The sequence below is a fragment of the Lissotriton vulgaris genome, chromosome 2_1, assembly GCF_964263255.1.
Source record: "Lissotriton vulgaris chromosome 2_1, aLisVul1.2, whole genome shotgun sequence".
Lineage (NCBI taxonomy): Eukaryota > Metazoa > Chordata > Amphibia > Caudata > Salamandridae > Lissotriton > Lissotriton vulgaris.
The window spans coordinates 763,751,806-763,771,107 of NC_141687.1; the positions used below are offsets into that span (position 1 = coordinate 763,751,806).

At 40.7% G+C, this 19,302-nt stretch overlaps 1 protein-coding gene across 1 annotated transcript in view; it reads right to left on the reverse strand.

Moving 5' to 3' along the window:
• Window positions 1–19,302, reverse strand: part of FASTKD1 (FAST kinase domains 1) — a 272,895-nt gene that overhangs the window by 183,391 nt on the left and 70,202 nt on the right. The window contains exons 3-5 of the mRNA XM_086956076.1: window positions 11,311–11,379; window positions 9,172–9,297; window positions 6,285–6,692 (exon numbers count right to left, since the gene is read on the reverse strand). Of these exons, the coding sequence (XP_086812202.1) occupies window positions 6,285–6,692; window positions 9,172–9,297; window positions 11,311–11,379 (603 nt within the window). The remainder of the gene's footprint in view (window positions 1–6,284; window positions 6,693–9,171; window positions 9,298–11,310; window positions 11,380–19,302) is intronic.

A 19,302-nucleotide genomic window follows, 5' to 3' on the forward strand; every position in this document is an offset into this window, starting at 1 on the left:
GCCTCAGTAAGTCCTCTGTATACCCCGTACGAGCTACAAGCACTCTGGCAGCCTTGCCATCATATGTTTCCCCAGAGAAGCTCCTCGATACTTTTGAGTGTCGATGTACTAGGATAGAAAGTCTTTCCACCACCTCAGACCCCTTAAAAAAGCAGCCCATGCTTAATAAGCGAGAACCCTCCTCAGTCAGGAAGGATACTGGGTTTCTTATTAATGCACGGTCTCTTGTTAAGAACAATATTGCGTTCAGGGACTTTATCTCTGAAAGAAAGCCTTCTTGGGCTTTTATCACGGAAACCTGGGCGTCCGAATTTACAGGACCCGAGCTTGTTAATGCTATTCCTGAGGGTTATGCCCTGGCAAGAATGGATAGAGTGGGTCGTAGGGGGTGTGGTTTAGGCATACTGTATAAAAACTCACTAAAATGACGGACCGAGTTACTCCCCTCCCCTCTGGACTCTTTCCAGGCCATGTATTTCTCCCTCAATCCTTCTCCTTCTGTTTCTTTCTCTAGTCTCCTGATCTACAGGCCTCCTGGCCCTAGGTCTGCCTTTAGTCATGATCTATTGAAAATCTTGCAACCATACATTGACAGACCTAACATGACCATCTTGGGAGACTTTAATTTCCATCTGGACAATTTGAACTCTGGCGATACTTCTCTTTTGCTAGACTCCTTGGCATCCTGTGGACTGTTGCAAGGAGTGGGAAGCCCCACCCACTCAGCCGGACACACTTTGGATGGAGTGTTTACCAAAGACTCAAAGCTAGTAATAGGCTCCCCCCTCCCCTTGTCATGGTCAGACCACATGGACGTCCCACTTGAATTCACATCTCAACATTCTTCTGTGTCCCTGTCGGACCCTAGTAAGAGGGAACTGAAAAGAATTATAGGGGAATTAACAATGACACACTTGCACCGTTGATGTCCAGTCTCAGGCCCCCCATAATGAGGGACACCGACACGGCTGCTCTTGATCTCTTTAGCACCATTGAGAGGGCTGTGGATACTCTGGCTCCGGCTAAACAGTACTATTCTGCCAGAAAACGACCTTCTGCTCCTTGGTATTCGGACTCCCTCAGACTGTTAAGGCAGGGCTGTAGGAAACAAGGGAGACGTTGGCGGTCTCAGCTTGATCTGAAGGAAAAAGAAAAACACAAAACTCTCCTTAAGGGGTACAAATCAGCGGTGATGGTGGAAAAGAAGGCCCATTTTACTAAGCGGACAACCTCTCTTAGTTCCTCTAGGGAACACTTTAAAATCATAGATTCCCTGTCCGTCCTCCAGTCACCAGATCCCATAGTGGCGTCCCAGGAGCTGTGTGATCAGATCTCCACCTAAGATAGTGGATATTCACTCAGCTCTGGAAACCCTAAATCTAGACCTAGAGGTCCCAACTTCTCTGGTGGCTCTGTTAGCTGAAGCCCAGTACAATGATGCCTCTATCAACTTCTCCAATTTCCCCCTCCTCACCTATGAACAACTGAATTTGCTCCTGGATAAACTTAAATCTGGATCTCCTCTGAACCCGTGCCCCTTGAAGTTCCTTCAAGAGTGCAGGGAGGTACTGCTGCCCCCTTTTATGGAGGTGATCAATCTTGCAATCTCTAAAGGCATCTTTCCTGCCCCATGGAAAATGGCGATAGTTAAACCGCTTCTAAAAAAGGTTACTTTAGATCCCGGGATTTTAAAGAATTTTCGCCCCATTTCCCAGCTCCCTGCCCCCGCCAACATGCTTGAGGCTCATCTAAACCACCATTTGAGTACCTTCCTGGATAACACCAGCCGGCTGGATTCTTCTCAGCATGGCACATAGTACTGAATCCGCCCTCACAGTGGTCATCAACAACATCCGCGCTAAGGTCGACAGTGGCCAGACTATCCTTCTGATCCTGCTCGACCTGACGTCAGCGTTCGATACCCTGTCCTCCTCCATCATGGTGACTCGCCTTAGAGAGATGGGAGTGGGTGGACCAGCACTGAGCCTCATGACTTCCTTTCTTAACCAACGAAAACAGAGGGTTAAGTTGGGTGACTTCCTTTCTCCCATCAAGCCTGTGCAATGTGGGGTCCCTCAGGGCTCGTCCCTGAGCCCCACTCTTTTTAATATCTACGTGGCCCCACTCGCCAGGCTTGTAAGATTGTTTGGGCCGGAAGTGTTATCATACGCTGACGACACCCAGATCATGGTCTCCGTTTCCCAATCGGTGAGTGCCACCGCCCTCAATTTCAGGAACTGCATGGAAGCAGTTTCCTATTGGATGATTAAGAACTTCCTGAAATTAAACGGGTAGAAAACCGAAGTCCTTATCTTCGGGGCAAACAGGAGATATGGTCCACCGATTGGTGGCCCTCCACCCTTGGAGCCTGCCCTCTGCCCTCCCATACTGCCTGCAACCTTGGGGTTATCTTAGACCCCATGCTCTCCTTTGACAAACAAGTCAGTAGGACGGTGTCAACATGCTGTGGTGTGATTAGAATCTTGAGGAATATTACACACTATCTTATCCCTGAAGCTCGAAAACAGGTCACGGTCGCCCTCGTATCTTCAAGGCTGGACTACTGCAATGCACTGTACCTAGGCATGAACAAAAAGCTGGTTCATCGCCTACAAACAGTACATAATGCAGCTGCCAGGTTTGTTGTCGACACCTCAAGACGTTATTAAGGCTCTCTTATTAGGAAAACGTGCACTGGCTTCCTATTCAGTCCAGGATAAATTTCAAGATTCTATGTTTCACCCATAGTGCTCTGTATGGGTCGGGAGCAGAAGACATTAAGTCCCTTGTGTCCTTCTATGCTCCCAGTAGGGCCTTATGCTCGGCCAACAAGAACTCTTTGTCTGTTCCGCGAGTTGTCAAAGCCAGATGGGGAGGGAAGGCTTTCTTCTCCCTCGCTCCTAGATTGTGGAACACGCTTCCTGCTGAGCTTAAAGAACAAACATCGCTTTTGCTCTTCCACAAGGCATTAAAAACCTGGCTCTTCTTAGAAGCTTATCCATAGTCGGTGCACGCCTTACACCTACAGCAGTGGTACCAACTTTTATGCGCCTTGACGCCCTTGGGCATAGTTGCGCGATACAAATCCTTATTCACTCATTCATTCATTCATGAACATCGCTTCAGTGAAGCGGCCTTCTGGCGAGGAGGTTCATTTGGACTAACAAATTGTTGATGAGTTTAGGCACTTCTACCAATCGCTTTATAGCGGAGGAGGGGGTGGGTCCCTCGGTTGCCGGCATATACCTAGAATCAAACAAGTTTACTCTCCTCCAGGTGGAGCAGCTGGAAGATCCCATTCGGCTGGAGGAGGTCATTTCGGCTATCTTGGTCCTCAAATTGGATAAATCCCCAGGACCGGATTGGTATCCTGCTTTGGTTTACAAAACGTTCTGCAGGGAATTGGCACCTCTTCTGACTTGACTCTAACTCCTTCCTAGACAGCGGAACGGTTACAGATTCTATGGCTGAGTTCACTATCTCGGTAATCCTCAAGCCTCACAGGATCCAGGGCTCTGCAGCTCCTATTGCCCGATCTCACTACTTAACATCAACGCAAAGCTCTACGCTGGCTTACTTGCGGCCAGACTGAGCCTGCTAATGGCGGTCCCTGTCGACCCAGATCAGGCGGGATTCATTCCTAAAAAGAAGGGGAAAAGACTATGGCGGTGTGGTCGTGTGATCAAGGTCCGGATGGATCGAAAAGCGTTATTGCGACAAATAAAGAAGGAACTTTTGCACTAACCTTGTGGTCTGCGCCTGCTTTCAACAAAGGATTTAAAAAAGTTAAGCGAGCAGAGAATATATATATATATATATATATATATATATATATATATATATATATATATATATATATACATATATATATATATATATACATATATATATACATATATCTCCACAACAAAAGGTTACCCTTGAAGAAGAGCCACCAGGTAGGTTTATCATAACACTTTTCTTTAATGATAGGCAGCAGAGCATGAACAAAGACGAGCCAAACTGGTCAACCTAGACCAATTGGAATTTATGCCTGGCAGAAACACTGCCTTGAACCTCAGACGCCTGCGTACTGGGTCGGAAACACACAGTGCAGAAGGACGCTGCAGTCCTCTCGCTGGATGCAAAAATGGCCTTTGACTCAGTGGAGTGGGCATTTTTGTTTGCAGTCCTCCAACATTTAGGGTTCGGACCGCAATTCTGCTCCTGGGCTAACCTACTCTACACAAACTCTATTGCGCATGTAGTCCCAAATGGGCACATATCACGGGAAATCACTTTGGGTAGAGGGACGTAACAGGGCTGCCCATTGTCACCCTTATTGTTCGCATTGGTCCTGAACCGCTGGCAGCCTGGATTTGAAAGGATCCCATGATCCGAGGGTTAAAATGGAGGGAGGGATGGGAAGATCGCATCTCCCTCTATGCCGATGATGTCTTACTATATATAGCCTGGCCCACGCGATCACTCCATGTCTTTTATTTCAATAAAACATTATTTTTGTTAAATCCCCACCTATCCCTGGCTTTAAAAAATGCTTCCTGTTTGGGAATGCAAACACAAGGATTGTGGTCTGCCTTTTCTTGCAGGCCATCATACTTACATTTGAGCCAATCATTTGGGTCACAAACTGTGACATGCCTAATTAATATTCATTAGGTGGATCATTTTGCAACCCTGCAACCCCCACAAATGGACAATTAGTGATGTGACATGGGAACATTTCAAATCACATCTCCAGTCATAACCCAGTTTGTGTGCAATTTGTACATCCCTGGTTTACTAATGAGTATGGTGCGAGGCCCCATGTTCTTACAAGTTTTCAAAACCAAACTGCCTCCTTTTAAATATGTGTAGCGAAGAGAGAAAGGTAGATCATGATGAGATGTGTATCATCTTCACAGGCAAAATCGTCACTGGTTGTGGTCAAAGCTACCTAATGTCTTACCATTTTATCCTGTGGCAACAGTAGAGAGTTTGAAATAATTACTGGACAGTCCCTTGCTTCTAGAGACACAGGTTGTTGTTCCATTTCAGCAAATCTTTTAGTAGGTTTTTTTGGGTGGACTGTTTGAATTGGTTTCTTAGTGGTGCAAGTTGTAGTGCTCTTTTTACCAATAGCATAACATTCTTAGCTCTTTTAGCTACTTTGCAGACATTGCACAGTATTACAGCATGGTTTAATACGCGTCTCTTCAAGCTGGACCACTGTCCCCCCTGACAGATATTGATAGGCCAGGAATAATTGCCAGCTTCCAAATTCAGCATGCTAAGTACTGGGAGTGATTGGAAAGATTTAGGATCGTTTACTTACATTCCATGAGGGAAAGCTGTAATGGCTTCCAGTTAGTGAACAACCCTAATTTAGGATAATACATTGAGGCACAAATAAAAGAGCTACCACTGAATTATTTGTACACATCTGCATTCACCCCCACAAGGTGAATTGGAGCCAAAAACACAGTGAGCTGGAGGCTGAAATGGGAAGAAAAAGAAACACTAAGAACTGAAAGGGGGACAAGAGAAAGGGAGCTGTTAGGAAGGGCCTTTAGGATGGACAGGTAACTTTAGCTACGTAGCAAATGTAGTTTAAGAGCACACAGTCAAATGAACAAACTCTGCTTTACGTATGCCTAAAACACAAAAGCTGCAGGTGAATAACAAGTCAGGCCGCCACAATCTACCAGTCACGTAGAAAAAGCATCTTTCTCTTAGGAAGGATAGGTCGAAGCCAATATTTAACAAGTCATTTCTTTTAAAAAGGCACAGCCCAATTAGATTTTCACATTTCATACCATAAAGTGGCTGACCTTAAAGTTAACTACGGACAAGCTACCCCTTAGGAAAACCATTAAAACAGTTACAGTATTCAATGGGTCATCAAGTCATTATGTGAAAGGGCTTCCATCAGATTTATTCTCTTCAACTAGTTTTTCGAGAAAGTATTTGACGCCATGCAGCAAGTCAACCTAAATAAATCTTAAAAGACGACCTTAAAATTGAAACAGTTCAAAACTGTGCTTTCAAGGTCTTATCTTCTCTGGTCTACATAGGTTACAAATAAAAGTGACACAAAAGTAAAACATTCAGATGTTTCCCAACCAAGACTTCATATTGTATTTGAAACAAAAGACATGGGGCGAAAGAAGGGAAACGAAACACCAATGGATCTAAGTGCAGGATAATCTGAATACACAACAGATTTTGCTTGAATTTTAAATTGTAAGCAACATAGGAAGCATTTTGGCACCTAGAGTGATGCAGCATTTCACAAATGAACTTACTTTTCTCTTGCCTCTTGACCTGCAATAGGCCCAAGTGCAGCAAACAGCTTGACGAAGCTTACAGAATCGGTACAGATGTCTATCATTTCAGTCAGTTTCTGTCTGGCCAGCAGCCGAAACTCAGAATTATTAAACTGTAGGGACTGATACAGTCCAAGGATAATGCTGAAGTTTTCAATATCAACTTCGCCAATGTTTCGAATAAAAACAGAATTGCATTTATCCAACAATGGCCGGTAAGCGCATTTCACATTTCGAAGAAACTGCACAACCCTCCGTGGATCATTCAAACGGCCTGGTTCCACCACATCCATTGCATCAACGAGAGACTCCGCCTTTTCGATTAACTGATCACGAAACTGGAGTGAGATGACTGCAGATATGCTGGTCATAAGGCTGGTCAAGACCCTGGGAAATCAGAACAAGTTAGCATTTCATTCAGTGATTATAAAAGAGATTCCTTAAACACAGGCAATTAAAAATTGGAAAACATGCAGTGTCTTGCACAAGTGTTTTATAATGAAGTGCAGATGAAGGAAGACATATCAATATTGGTGTTCAGGTACAATATACTAGAATTTGAAAGGTGATCAGTCTCATTTTTGGGGATGCATATTTTTTAGATGGAATGTCCCCGTGGCTGTGAAAGAAAAAGTTCTTTACCTTTTCAATGGCTCTTCAGCATGAAGACCTCCCATAAATGTATTTTGGACATATGTAACTATCAGGGAAGAAACCACAGCCTAATACAGTTGCAGCAGTCACTTGTCCAGGCTTTACGATGCTTAAAAGGCCACCAAAACATAACCTACAGTACCATTTAATTTTCCTAATCAAGTTTGATTCATTGTACAACTCCTTCATCTTACTAGAAAAAAAAAAAGAACATTAAGGGGCCTGGCGAGACTACAGAAGAGACCCATGTAGCACAACTACTGCTACACATGAATAACTGTTTCTGAAATACTGCACAAATATGTGAAAAAAATGGACGGTAGTGCTCATGTATGTTGAATAAATCCGTTATGATTTCTCTAAAGGTGCAACAACACCAAGGAATTCTCCAACCCGGCTGCCAGCGAAAACAGCATCACACCCTCACAGCAGCTGGTGCGACAACTGCACCAACTTCTTCCATGACAAGATCGCAATCATATACAGAAACTTCGAAACCAAACCCACACCTACAGACTCTCGATATGCCCCCATTGCACCAGACACAAACCAAAGACTGACCACCTGGAGCCTCCTCTCCACCCAGAACATAACCTCCACCATGAAATCCATCCACTCTGGAGCTCCTACAGACCCATGCTTGCCCCACATCTTCAACCTCGGAAACCAAAGGATTGGCCAGGAACTCAGCACCCTGATCAACCCCTCCATCACCAATGCAACATTTTCTGATGCTTGGAAACACACTGAAGTCAGACCACAACTCAAAAAACAATTCTGCTGACCCCAGCAAACTACTGGCCAATCTCCCTGCTCCTATTCCCAGTGAAGGTACTGGAAAAGATCATCAACAAGCACCTTATGACACACACCTGGAGCAGAACCATCTACTAGACACCTAACAATCCGGCTTCCACAGCAATCGCAGCACCAAAACCACCTTATTGCAGTCATCGCCGACATCCGAACCCTCCTTGACCAAGGAGAAAGAGCAGCTCTGATCCTACTCTACCCCTCCGCAACCTTAGCCACTGTATCCCACCATACACTGATCAAAATAATCCACCACATCGGCATCCAAGGGGATGCACTCGGATGGATCACCTCCTTCCTAACCAGAAGAACCCAGAGGATCCACCTCCCACCTTTCACCTCCAAACCCAAGGAGACCACCTGTGGTTTCCTGCAGGGCTGAACCCTCAACCCCACGCTCTTCAACAAATATATGACCCGACTGGCCAACATTGTCAGATCCCACGCTCTCAACATAATTTCCTATGCAGACAACACTCAACTGATCCTCTCACTCACCCGCTACCATCACCAGAACGAGCTTGCACAGATGCATGATAAGCATCACCAAATGGATGAAGAACAACTTCTTGCAGCTAAACACAGACAAGATTAAAGTACTGATCTTCGGCAACAACACTTAGAATGACTCTTGGTGGCCATCAGACCTAAGACCCTCACCCACTGCCTCAGACCACTCCAGAAACCTCAGAATAATCATTGACAACAAGTTCACCATGAAATTACTGATCAACACAGTCTCCTCCACCTGCTTCCTCACCCTGCACATGCTACGTAAAATCTTAAAGTGGCTACAACTACACACGAGATGCACCGTGACAAAGGCCCTCCTCACCAGCCAACTGAACTACGGTAACACCCTCTATATAGGAATCACCTCACACCTCCTGCAGAGACTTCAGACCATACAGAAAGCCACAGCCAGACTCCTCCTCAGCCTTCCCAGGCGAACTCACATCACACCCCACCTGAGGCATCTCCAGACGGTCCCTGTACAGAAGAGAAGCCAATTCAAGCTGCTGACCCACTCAAACAAGGCTTTGCACAACCAAGGCCCTGCATAAATTAACCACTGAGAAGACTATGCTCTGCCTCCATCTCACTTGCCCATACTCATCGATTCTACCAAAGCAGAAAAGGAAGACACTCCTTTTCCGACATCACATTAAAGACCTGGAACAGCCTTCCATACTCCTCTAGACTAGATTCCCTTACAGCTTCTTTACAATTCTAAGTGGAAGTGAGGTTTAGTGAGTACAAGTACTACAGTTGCAAATTTTCCTCTATATTTTTGCACACATCATTTACTTTCTGCTCTGCTGATGTTTACTGTGGTTATTTGTAAATTGATCTGCAGCCCTAGGGGCTAAGTTTACGCCATAGAAATCTGCATACATACCTCAGATCCTGAAGAGAGTCCAGATTTTTTCTCGCCAGGTCTGCTATTTCTCCCATCAGTGGACTAGTATACATGTACTGTTCACTTAAGCACACTGAAAATTTGGACAGTGCGTTTGGGTTAAACCTATTTCACACAATCAAGAAAAAGAAGAAATTAAAATATTTACTGACATTTTCAAACACTAGTGAATTTTTTACCTTTACTGAAAAACAATGCATTCCCAAATAAAAGTGCTAATAGTTCAGATTATGAATTTAACACATAAGAACATGTAAAAATGTAAGCGTACTGCTGATAACGTAGTTAATATGTCGTACAATGCAGGGCACAACTAAATATGTTGCCTATTCATGAACAAAACCAAGATGGCCAAGTGCTCCAAGTGACCAGTTACCTTTTCATTTTCAATCCCTTATGTTGACTTGTAAAATTTCTGATTGAGCCAAAATAGCAGTCTCGGACCAAGCGAGCAGGATATTGCATGTCGGGTTGTAACCAATAAGCACTACTTTTCAGCAACATGGTACAAATGGTCATGAAAACTGCATTATTATGTTACAGTAAGTTGAATTGTACACAGAACTTTCAAAATCATGTAGCACTGCAGCTAAACAGTTAAAATAGAGTAAACTTACAAAAAAGTACATTCCAATTTAGAGTTGGTAGAGGGAATGACAAAGACAAGAAGCATCTGTTTAATTACTGCATGATTTTTTTTTTATTACAACACTGGTGTTGTAAGAATTGTATTAAATTACAAACAAATGGCGGTGTGCATATATTTTAAATTACTCATTAGGATCTATTTTGTTTCATATGTGTGTCCAATACGTTTTGGGCAGAAGATACCCGGACTAAAAAAACATTCTGAAATGGAAGATTATTTTAATTTTCCAACACACTGTTTAGAGCCCTCTTAAACATGTCTCTGTCCGGAACAACAAAGGTTAATAATAGTACATGCCTCACAACGGTTGCCCTTCAAAAGGTGATGTCCATGTGTTAAAATTAAAAAAAATTGACCATTCTGCACAACATATATTGAAGAAGATTTGGGGCCAGATGTAGGTAGCCCAATACCGGTCGGTAACAGCCGAAATTACAGAATTTTGTCCGTTACCAACCGGTATTAGGCATCTGAGATGTAGGGGCCATATTTAAGGATTCGGTAATTTACCGAATCGGTAATTTAAGGAATCAGTAAATTACTGAATCCTTAATGTAGGGAGCACTCAAGTGAGTGCATTTGTCATTTAAGGATTCGTTATTTATCACCAACTAAAAGTTGGTGGTAAAAACCGAATACCTGTAAAAAAGCAATTATTTGCTTCTTTTACATTGCCATGTAGCAGACATACATGCCATTAAGGCATGTATGTGTGCCACATGTGCACCCATGCACTATTCAGGGGTGCAACAGGGTGTTAATGTGACACCCTGCCACCCTTGTAAATGGTCCCCCTATTACCGATTTGGTAAATCGATTCGGTAAAATGTAACGAGTCTTTATCTACATCCCATTTACAGATTCCGAAATATCGATTCGGTAAAATTCGGTATTTTAGAATCGGTAAATTGGAATTACCTACATCTGGCCCTTGGAAACTAACCTTCTGGTTCGTAATAGCCCACTTCCCAAAAGTCTAATGTTGGGAATAGGTCTCCTGTTTGGATAAGCTAACCAAAACTCCAATGATACTGCATGCTCCCACTAAGTGGAAACTGCTGCAATGTGGGCAAAGCATTTACTCTTCCTGTACTGTCGGAAATATCTACTTAGACTATGGACATTTAAATTTTCTTACAACAGCAACCTTCTCTTAGTAGATTTAATAAACTATTGTAAGAGGTCCAGCAAAGTTTGCTTGAAACTTCAATACGTATAAAGAATCTTTTGATGTAAACTACCATAAAGTAAAAAATAGTGGCATTCAACTTTTCTATTAAATCATCTTACAAATACTGCTTTCGTGGATTCAAAACTTTGGAACTTTGTGGTACAGGTCACTGTATAAAGTGTTTTTAGAATGATCGATTTTTTTTTCTGTAACTTGGACCTTCAGTGACCAGATATTCGTACTATAGTCCAGGTACCCAAGCCAAAAACTTTGATGTCTAAAGCACAAATGGTCTTACCTTTGCAAACGTCTCCACCCTTCAATGACCAGCTGCTCAACTAGAGAATCATGAGGCACAACATTAAATCTAATAAATAAAAGAAAAATAAACATTGAGTGAAAATAAAATATTGCACCAAGAAAAAAGTAAAATAAAAAATACTTGGGGCCTGATTTAGAATTTGGCAGAGGAGTACTCCATCAAAAATGTGATGGAAAGCATGTCTGCCTTATTACAAGTGCATTAGGAATTGACAAAGTGAGGGAAACTTTAGATGAAAGAAGTGTTCCAGATGATTGGTTTCTAAAATGCAACTACAAACAAATGCACTTTATTTAGAGTGTGAAGTATTATGCTTTATAGAGAAATGGTTATTAAGGGCCTGGTTTATAACTTGGCGGACGGGTGACAGAGTACCCATGAGCCAAAATCTAAAACACTAGTTCACTACTGATCTCACGATCAACCATAATAGGTCACAACCTAAATAAAGTGCATTTTTGCAGGTACATTTTAGAAAGTGATTTCCTGAAAATTTTTCACCTAAAATATTCCTTGTTTTGTCAACATTTTAGAAGGGGATGACATTTGAAGTTTCCCTATCACAGTTTTCAAAGGTTAGCAAACATTTTATTTAACTCACAATAGGCATTATTATTTAAGATACAAAGATGCAAAACAAGAACATATTGTTAAGGATTGACTGCTTTAGGAGAAACGCTATTGTGTAAAAATATTTGGAAAAATTTGATTGCCCATCCCTTTAATTGTATTTATGTCTTTTCTTCAGGATATTATCAATTCAGAAAAGATATGATCAATTTATTCATGGTGTAGTGCATTTTGACTTAAGTATTACCGTAACCAAGTCCATTATGAGATCCAAAAATGAAGATCCTCTTTCACTGCAAATATACTTTTGTTAACAGACCATCTCCAGATCCTTGTTTAATTGAAATTCAGATATTTACCCAGAGTAAAAGGTGGCACATTTACCACATTTCATATATGAAAACTGAAATAGCTTTAAAATGATCAGTGTATGAACTATGGTTCATTGACAGCCACTCCATCCTGGAAAACTACATAGATGTGAGAAATTTCAGATACCACCGGCTTTTGTCTATGTCTGACACAGCTGCTGAAGAAGCCAATATGACGTAAGCTATCATATACAGATATACGCTTCCTAGGAAAGGGATACTTTGATTGTAGATAGCTTATACATTTTGAAACGCCATCTTGGTTTTGCATCCAAGTCTAGTGTTCAAAGGAAATATAAAGAGTCAAGATACAAGGAGCTGCATGGCTGAAGGCTCCCAAACCGGATAGGAATTCTTGAATCATCATATCCAAAACACACAAAAAAATGACTAACCAAAGTTGGAAGACTGTGGGAAGAACAAGAGCAATGGAAAAACAAAGAAAGGCATTACTAGCAGGAATTTGTGATGTCCTGTTACAACAAAAACAGTTAGCAGGCTCTACTTTAAAATGTTGTGGACAGTCAAGTTTCTTTTTATTAAAATGGATCGCTCATATGAAATTACTTTGTCATGTTATATACATAGTAAACCAATCACAAAAAATTCAAAGGGCCTACTAGAATGGAGATCAGAAAGACTCCTACCTTTGGTTTCCGACCCCCATTGTCAGTCGGTCAGTGGTTATGTATCAGCCGGTCTGAATTGAACCTGGCCGTTCATTCTGGCTGGCTTCCGATGGGCTCAAGGAGCCCGTTGGCCAGTCGGAACCGGCTCGTAATCCCAAATGGCGGACCTTTCTGCCTTTGGGATTACGATGCATGTTTTCCATGCCGCCTAGTCCGACATGGAAACCATGTCATTAAGCGTGTTTGCTGATCCCTGCACCGCCACGGGGTGCAGCGATGTCAATACCTCCCATTTCCCTATGGGAGCATGTATTACAGCCCGAATGTATGATCCCATAGGGAAATGTCAGAATGCAACCGAACAGTGTTCGGTCGCATCCAAATGAGGCGGGTGGGACCACCGACTGGAGGTCGGTCAGTCACGTTTACAAGTCCGCTTGATATCGTAAATCACCCCCAAAGTGTGTTTTTACTTGTAGAGATTTTGTGAATGGCTAACTAAATCTGGTGACACTGCATTAAATATATAAAATTGAGTGTGGGTTACAAGCACACCTGGTTTGAATAATGTTCAAACTAATCAAAAAATGTGAATCGTGCATAATCCATCTATTGCGTGCTTCTCAGTGTCATAGGGCTGCCTGTCCCTAGGGCATCAATATGACATTTGGTGGGTACAAAACAGACACAGTTACTTCTGATGGGAAGACGAGTTCTTTCTACAAATTAGTGGCACAAGCATGGGATTCAGGGGAGCCCCCACGCACGCCAATATTTTTATGGCAGCATTTGAGGAGCAACACATTTTGTCTAAGACTGAATGGAACCAACATCTAGTAATGTACAGTTGTTTTATCGCCAATATTTTCTTAATTTGGTCAGGCAGCATTCAAATTCTGGAAGACAACATCAAATCGTTGAATTTGAAAAACACGATTAAATTTACGCATCAAATAAGTTCAAAAGAATGACCTTTCCTTGATGTCCTAGTGACTAAAGATTATTCTGTAATTCAAACACAAACATTTGTAAAATCAACTGATCCCAACAATACGCTTTCTTATCAAAGCTTTCATTCACCACAACTTATCCGGAACCTGCCTTTTTCTCAAATGCTTTGCGTTAAGATAATCTCGTCCACACAAGAAGCATTACATGATATTGAGCGTTTAAAAACTCGATTCTCTGATACAGGTTACCCTCAAGAATGCATCAACAAAGCTGAATCCCGAGTAACCATGGTTGAACGTCAAGATCTCCTTAAAGCAAAACCTAAACAACCACCTACCAACAACAATGTGTTTGTGTCCAAATTTTCCACAAGATCTCCCAAAATAAAGAAAATAATACTTAAAAGATGGGAATTACTTCAAAAAGAAGAAGATTTCAACCATATTTTCAAAGAAAACCCCATCTTTGCATATACACGTAGCAGTGGTCTCAGATTCAACCCAATAAAAACACAAGTCATTTTGGAATGAGAAAATGCAACAACTGCACTAATTGTAATATTGTCATGCAGCAAAATGTTGTCAACCATCCCAGAACTGGTGTAAAATCAGTATTATGATTTACAGAAGATTGTAATTCCAACTTTGTGATTTACAGCATCAAGTGTCCCTGTAGACTAATGTATATAGGGAAAACAGAACGCAAAGTGAAAGTGAGGATAGGAGAGCACAAAAGTATGATACGGAATAAGAATACAAATTCTAATCTTGTAGTGCACTGGTTACAACACCAACATAATATTTCTCAAATGAGATTCATGGTGTTCGAGAAAATCGAAACCAAAGAAGGGAGGGGCTCCAGCCAGCACCTATCTTAACGAGAAGTCATGCTCATCAAGAAATACCAACAATGGAACGAATGGGTCTCAATGATAAAATAGACCTGAGTTGTTTCCTGTAATATAACTGGATTGTTTTACCCACCCCACAGTTTCTCTATGCACATATCTACTATTTTGTTATCTTTATTTTTTCCACTACTCATTACTCTCATGAACCACATTTAGTCGGGCCCATCAGGCTTTAGGTTTTGTTTCTCTTATGGTTATTCTCACCATAATCTACTAGTGTACAATCCATGTTGATTATGTATATGCGTGTAGTGTCATTGTACCATATAGGATGGATCCTAGTATTTGTTTCTTTAGACCTACATTAATCTTAGTTTTTATACAAATCCTAAACTACAGTTCACTTAGGATGCCTGGTATTTATGACTGTCACTGCAAACTCAACACCTTTTCAGGCTGTGTTCATAACCTTAGAGTAGCATTCACTTTGTTTATGTCTGCACCGGTCTAAACGTATGTTCACCCTTCTAACATGGCCGCCATAACTAGTCCTGTTTCTATGCTGCATTGAACTCATGTGATCACGCACAGTGTATTTTTGTGTCGCGCACTTTTGCTCACGTCTGTACGCTTTGCGATCTTCCAAGGAGGGTTATCGATTCTCTACGATCCTTCTTTCGAGCTTCAGGTTAGTGTCGTTACAAGTTGTTGATGGCAGCCTCTTGTCTGCTATTGCACCGCGAGTGTAACGCTACTTTTGTTTACTCGCAGAACTCTGAAAACCGGAGTGTGCACGCTTCAAGCTGCAATTAGGTACTTTTCGCTCACACAGTGTTCATTAACACTCACCTTTACTTTGAACCTTGACTGCCAGTTTTATTTTGTAGTCATTGTATTTGGCATTATATTCGTGTGGTCACTACCACACTTCGTTAACCGCAGGTCAGTGTTATTTTTATTATCGCTGGTTTCATCCAGAGCACATCACGTTGCATGATTTAATCACCACCAATTATCCAACATTTGATACTTGAGCATGCATTAGCACCGTTTAATCTTTCACTTTGACCGATAGCGTTATTCACATCACATGTTTTTCGATAGTTTACCGGTTCACATTTAAGTTTATGTCTTGTCGGATCCGCACTGCGACTTTCGGGCATTATGTTGTAATACTCTCTGAGAAGGTACAGCCATTTTAATTGCACTGACTCCAAAGCATTTTCGAGCACCTTTAACACTTTGATGGGATCGCCAGGAATAAATGTCCACATTGTGCCACTAGAGTGAAGACAGCCTCTTGTTCACATACTCTTCTGTGTACTTTCTCTTGGCTCTATATAGAATCATGTCAATTTGCCTTATTTGAGGATCTAATAATATTGTATTGTAAAGCTTTGGTTTCTTCTGTTTCATTTACAGTGGCCCCCGAGGAAGGGACCAATTGTCCCGAAATGCATCGGGCCAACAACATTCAACTGCTGATAACTATTTGTTTTTGCCAACATGTTTAAAAATATGTGATGTTTTGTTCACTGATTAAGTAAAGTATGTACTAAAAAACAGTCATGATGTAATGACGTAAATGTACATTATATAATAATATAAGATTCGATAGAAGCATTCATTAAGAATGAATAATATCTTCAATCCATGAAAGATCATCTGCATTTGTGTTCATTTAGAAATAGAAGTTTACTTGTTGTAAACATTAACAAACAATAATCAGTATGAATACAAAAACACAAGCTGTGCTCTCGGTTTGGTCCAAACAGTGTCTGTTTTGTACCCACCAAATGTGACACTGCATTAAATACCATAAAAACTGTGGTTATTTCAAATGGAGAACCACAGAGGTTTTCAAGATCCAAAATTGTGATAAATTAGTAAAATCAGCAAATATCTAAATGTAAACAGATGAGCAATGGGTATTAGGTAAAGTAGTACTGAAAAACATCAACATTGAATTGGTTTCTTCAGTGGCTGTTCATATGGAAGTGAGAACACATTCCATTTTATCAAATCATTTGCCTCAAGATGTGGCAATCTCCATTGCTGCATGATTATTACACACCACCATTAATGTGATCCAGGGATTAAAATTAACTATGGCTCAAAAAACCTTGCTACAGAAAGACAATACCAATACCCAGAGATAAACATAGTGCCAGCTGAGCTCCCCAATGTTTGAAAGCTATTGACACATTGATTTATGCACATCCCAGATATTCTGCATACCCGTTCTGGAGTTAAATATAGGAAGTAAACTAAAAACTTTTAAAGGAAACATATATTTGCAATGACAGGTAGATTAGGCATACAATAGCGTGATTTCCTCCACTTCAACAATAGAATTTATCACCACAGGTCCGCAAAATAGATGGATTTTCACAACAAAATAAACGTGCACCATGACCACAGACTCACTATGTGGCTTAAGGAACATTGCAGGATTAAGTCCAAAATGACTCAGCAATTGGAGATACATAAAAAAACCTCAATGCTTTATCCGTGCTTTCTCCAATAACTTCAGAGATATAGGAATTCATTTTGGTCACCTAAATGCCAGTTCTCCAGTCCCCTTGTTTTCACCTATTAGCAAGGCACTGCCAACTTTAATTGTGGGTTTCACGAGTCATCAAGCTTCCACGGTATTCTAATCAGTTTCTAAATAGAAATATGAAAATCAAGGAATCTTAACCTAATTTTACCTTAGAACCTAGCGGTGCCAGCTTTTACTACGAAGTTATATAATTTACGATGTTTATCTATAATAAATAAACAAGACAATTTTACAATGGTTGAACCCTGATCACATACAGGAAACATAATAACAAATTAAGGCACAGCTATAAAATCAAAGTTCTTGCATACAACAAGTGGGACAATGGACTTTTTATTTCCACATCTCTACAAATATTCCTATCATTATATAAAAAAATAATTGGTGTGTAAAAAATAAAGAAGTCAGAAAACAAAAAAACACATTAAATTTCATATCCATGAACATTTACTTAACCACCTTACACCTAATAAAGCGCAGAGTTAAACTTGAGGTCTTGATATATTAGGGTAGGTCATAAACAGCCTATTAACCTCCTTCCTTTTCAGTTTTAAGTTTTCAACTACAAATATCATATAATAAATGAAATTGCTTACCATACAGTTTGACGCCCCTTATAACAGAAAGTAGTAGTAAATAACACCAACCTTGCTGAACATCAGTCAAAGTAATGTATTTATTTGCTGATATAGCCTGTGGAAGATGCACAGAATGACTGATCGCATCACACTCTAACAGAGGCAACATTAATGTTCTTTTAATCACAGATTAAGTGCAGATATACGGCTTTCATGAGTTCACAAGAATTTATAGAAGTAGGCCAAGTAATCGTACTCCTTGAAAATATTTGTGAAATGCATTTTAGCATGAGCAAATATACATGTGCAGATTTGCTCATGCAAAAACTGGAGTGTTTGTAAGTTCGCTTTCCTTCCAACCACTTTTATTCCCAACCCTAGAAGACGTTTTACATCGGTCACTGTCTGGAGAAACTTACAACTTTTCTCAGTACGGGAAAAAAGATTAGAGAAGCGTTGGTGAAAACCCTTAAAACATGTAAATTAGTAGGTTTGCACAGACTCAAAATGGCATACCAACCCTAGAACTATTGCTACCACTACCTTCAGCCCCAGTATGTAGATCTGCAGAAAAATAGCAACTTACAGGAATTGCTAGTATTGAAACCCTCCTATGATATGGAGCTCTGGCATAATCAGTGAGGCTATATCAGAGCTGAGATTGCTGCCATAATTTGTCGCTGCATTACATAGCACAAAAGGGACAAGAGGATTTCTTTTGACAGGCCAAGTAGATTTATGAAGCAATTTGCCCCATGGACAACTAGATATTTTATTCAATTCCACACCGCTGCATAATTGGTTAGTGGAGTTGAGGTTTATGTGCTTTGTTGTTGAATTATGTGTTGTGGATTGGAACTGTGTGGATAGCTTTGCATTTCTGCAACAAAAAAACAAATAGGTAGGAGCTTTGTTTTAGATCTGTGTCGTTGGGTGTTAAAATAATTAAAAACTGATGTTTGGACAAATAAGTTAAGCAATATTTGTAAAAAGTAAAACATTAGTGAAACACTGAAGCGTAACGTTAAAAACAAGTGTGCAAATATGAGATGATGGTGATGTAATAGATTCATTGGTAGAGATACAACTGTTGCTTTGACGATTGGAAGGATTTAAGGAACACTAAATATTTGTAAGCGCTCTGCAATATTGAGGTAGCGAACAACAAACTAGTTCCATCCCTAACTAAATTTAAATACTTGTTTTTGGCAACATTGCACTTGTGCATTTTAGTAATTTTTAAAAAAATATTGTGTGCTTTGGAGTCTGCTGCAGTGCCTAACTAATATCGGAAAGAGTGCGTATCTTCCATTTAAATTATGTAGTTCAATAAATTAAAAAGATATGCAACCTTCCTAATGCTAGTTAGGGACTCTTAACAGCGCAAAAGTATACATAATAATAAGGTCTTCTTTTTATCTCGCTCCAACATTGGACCAGCTCCAGGGAAAGAAAT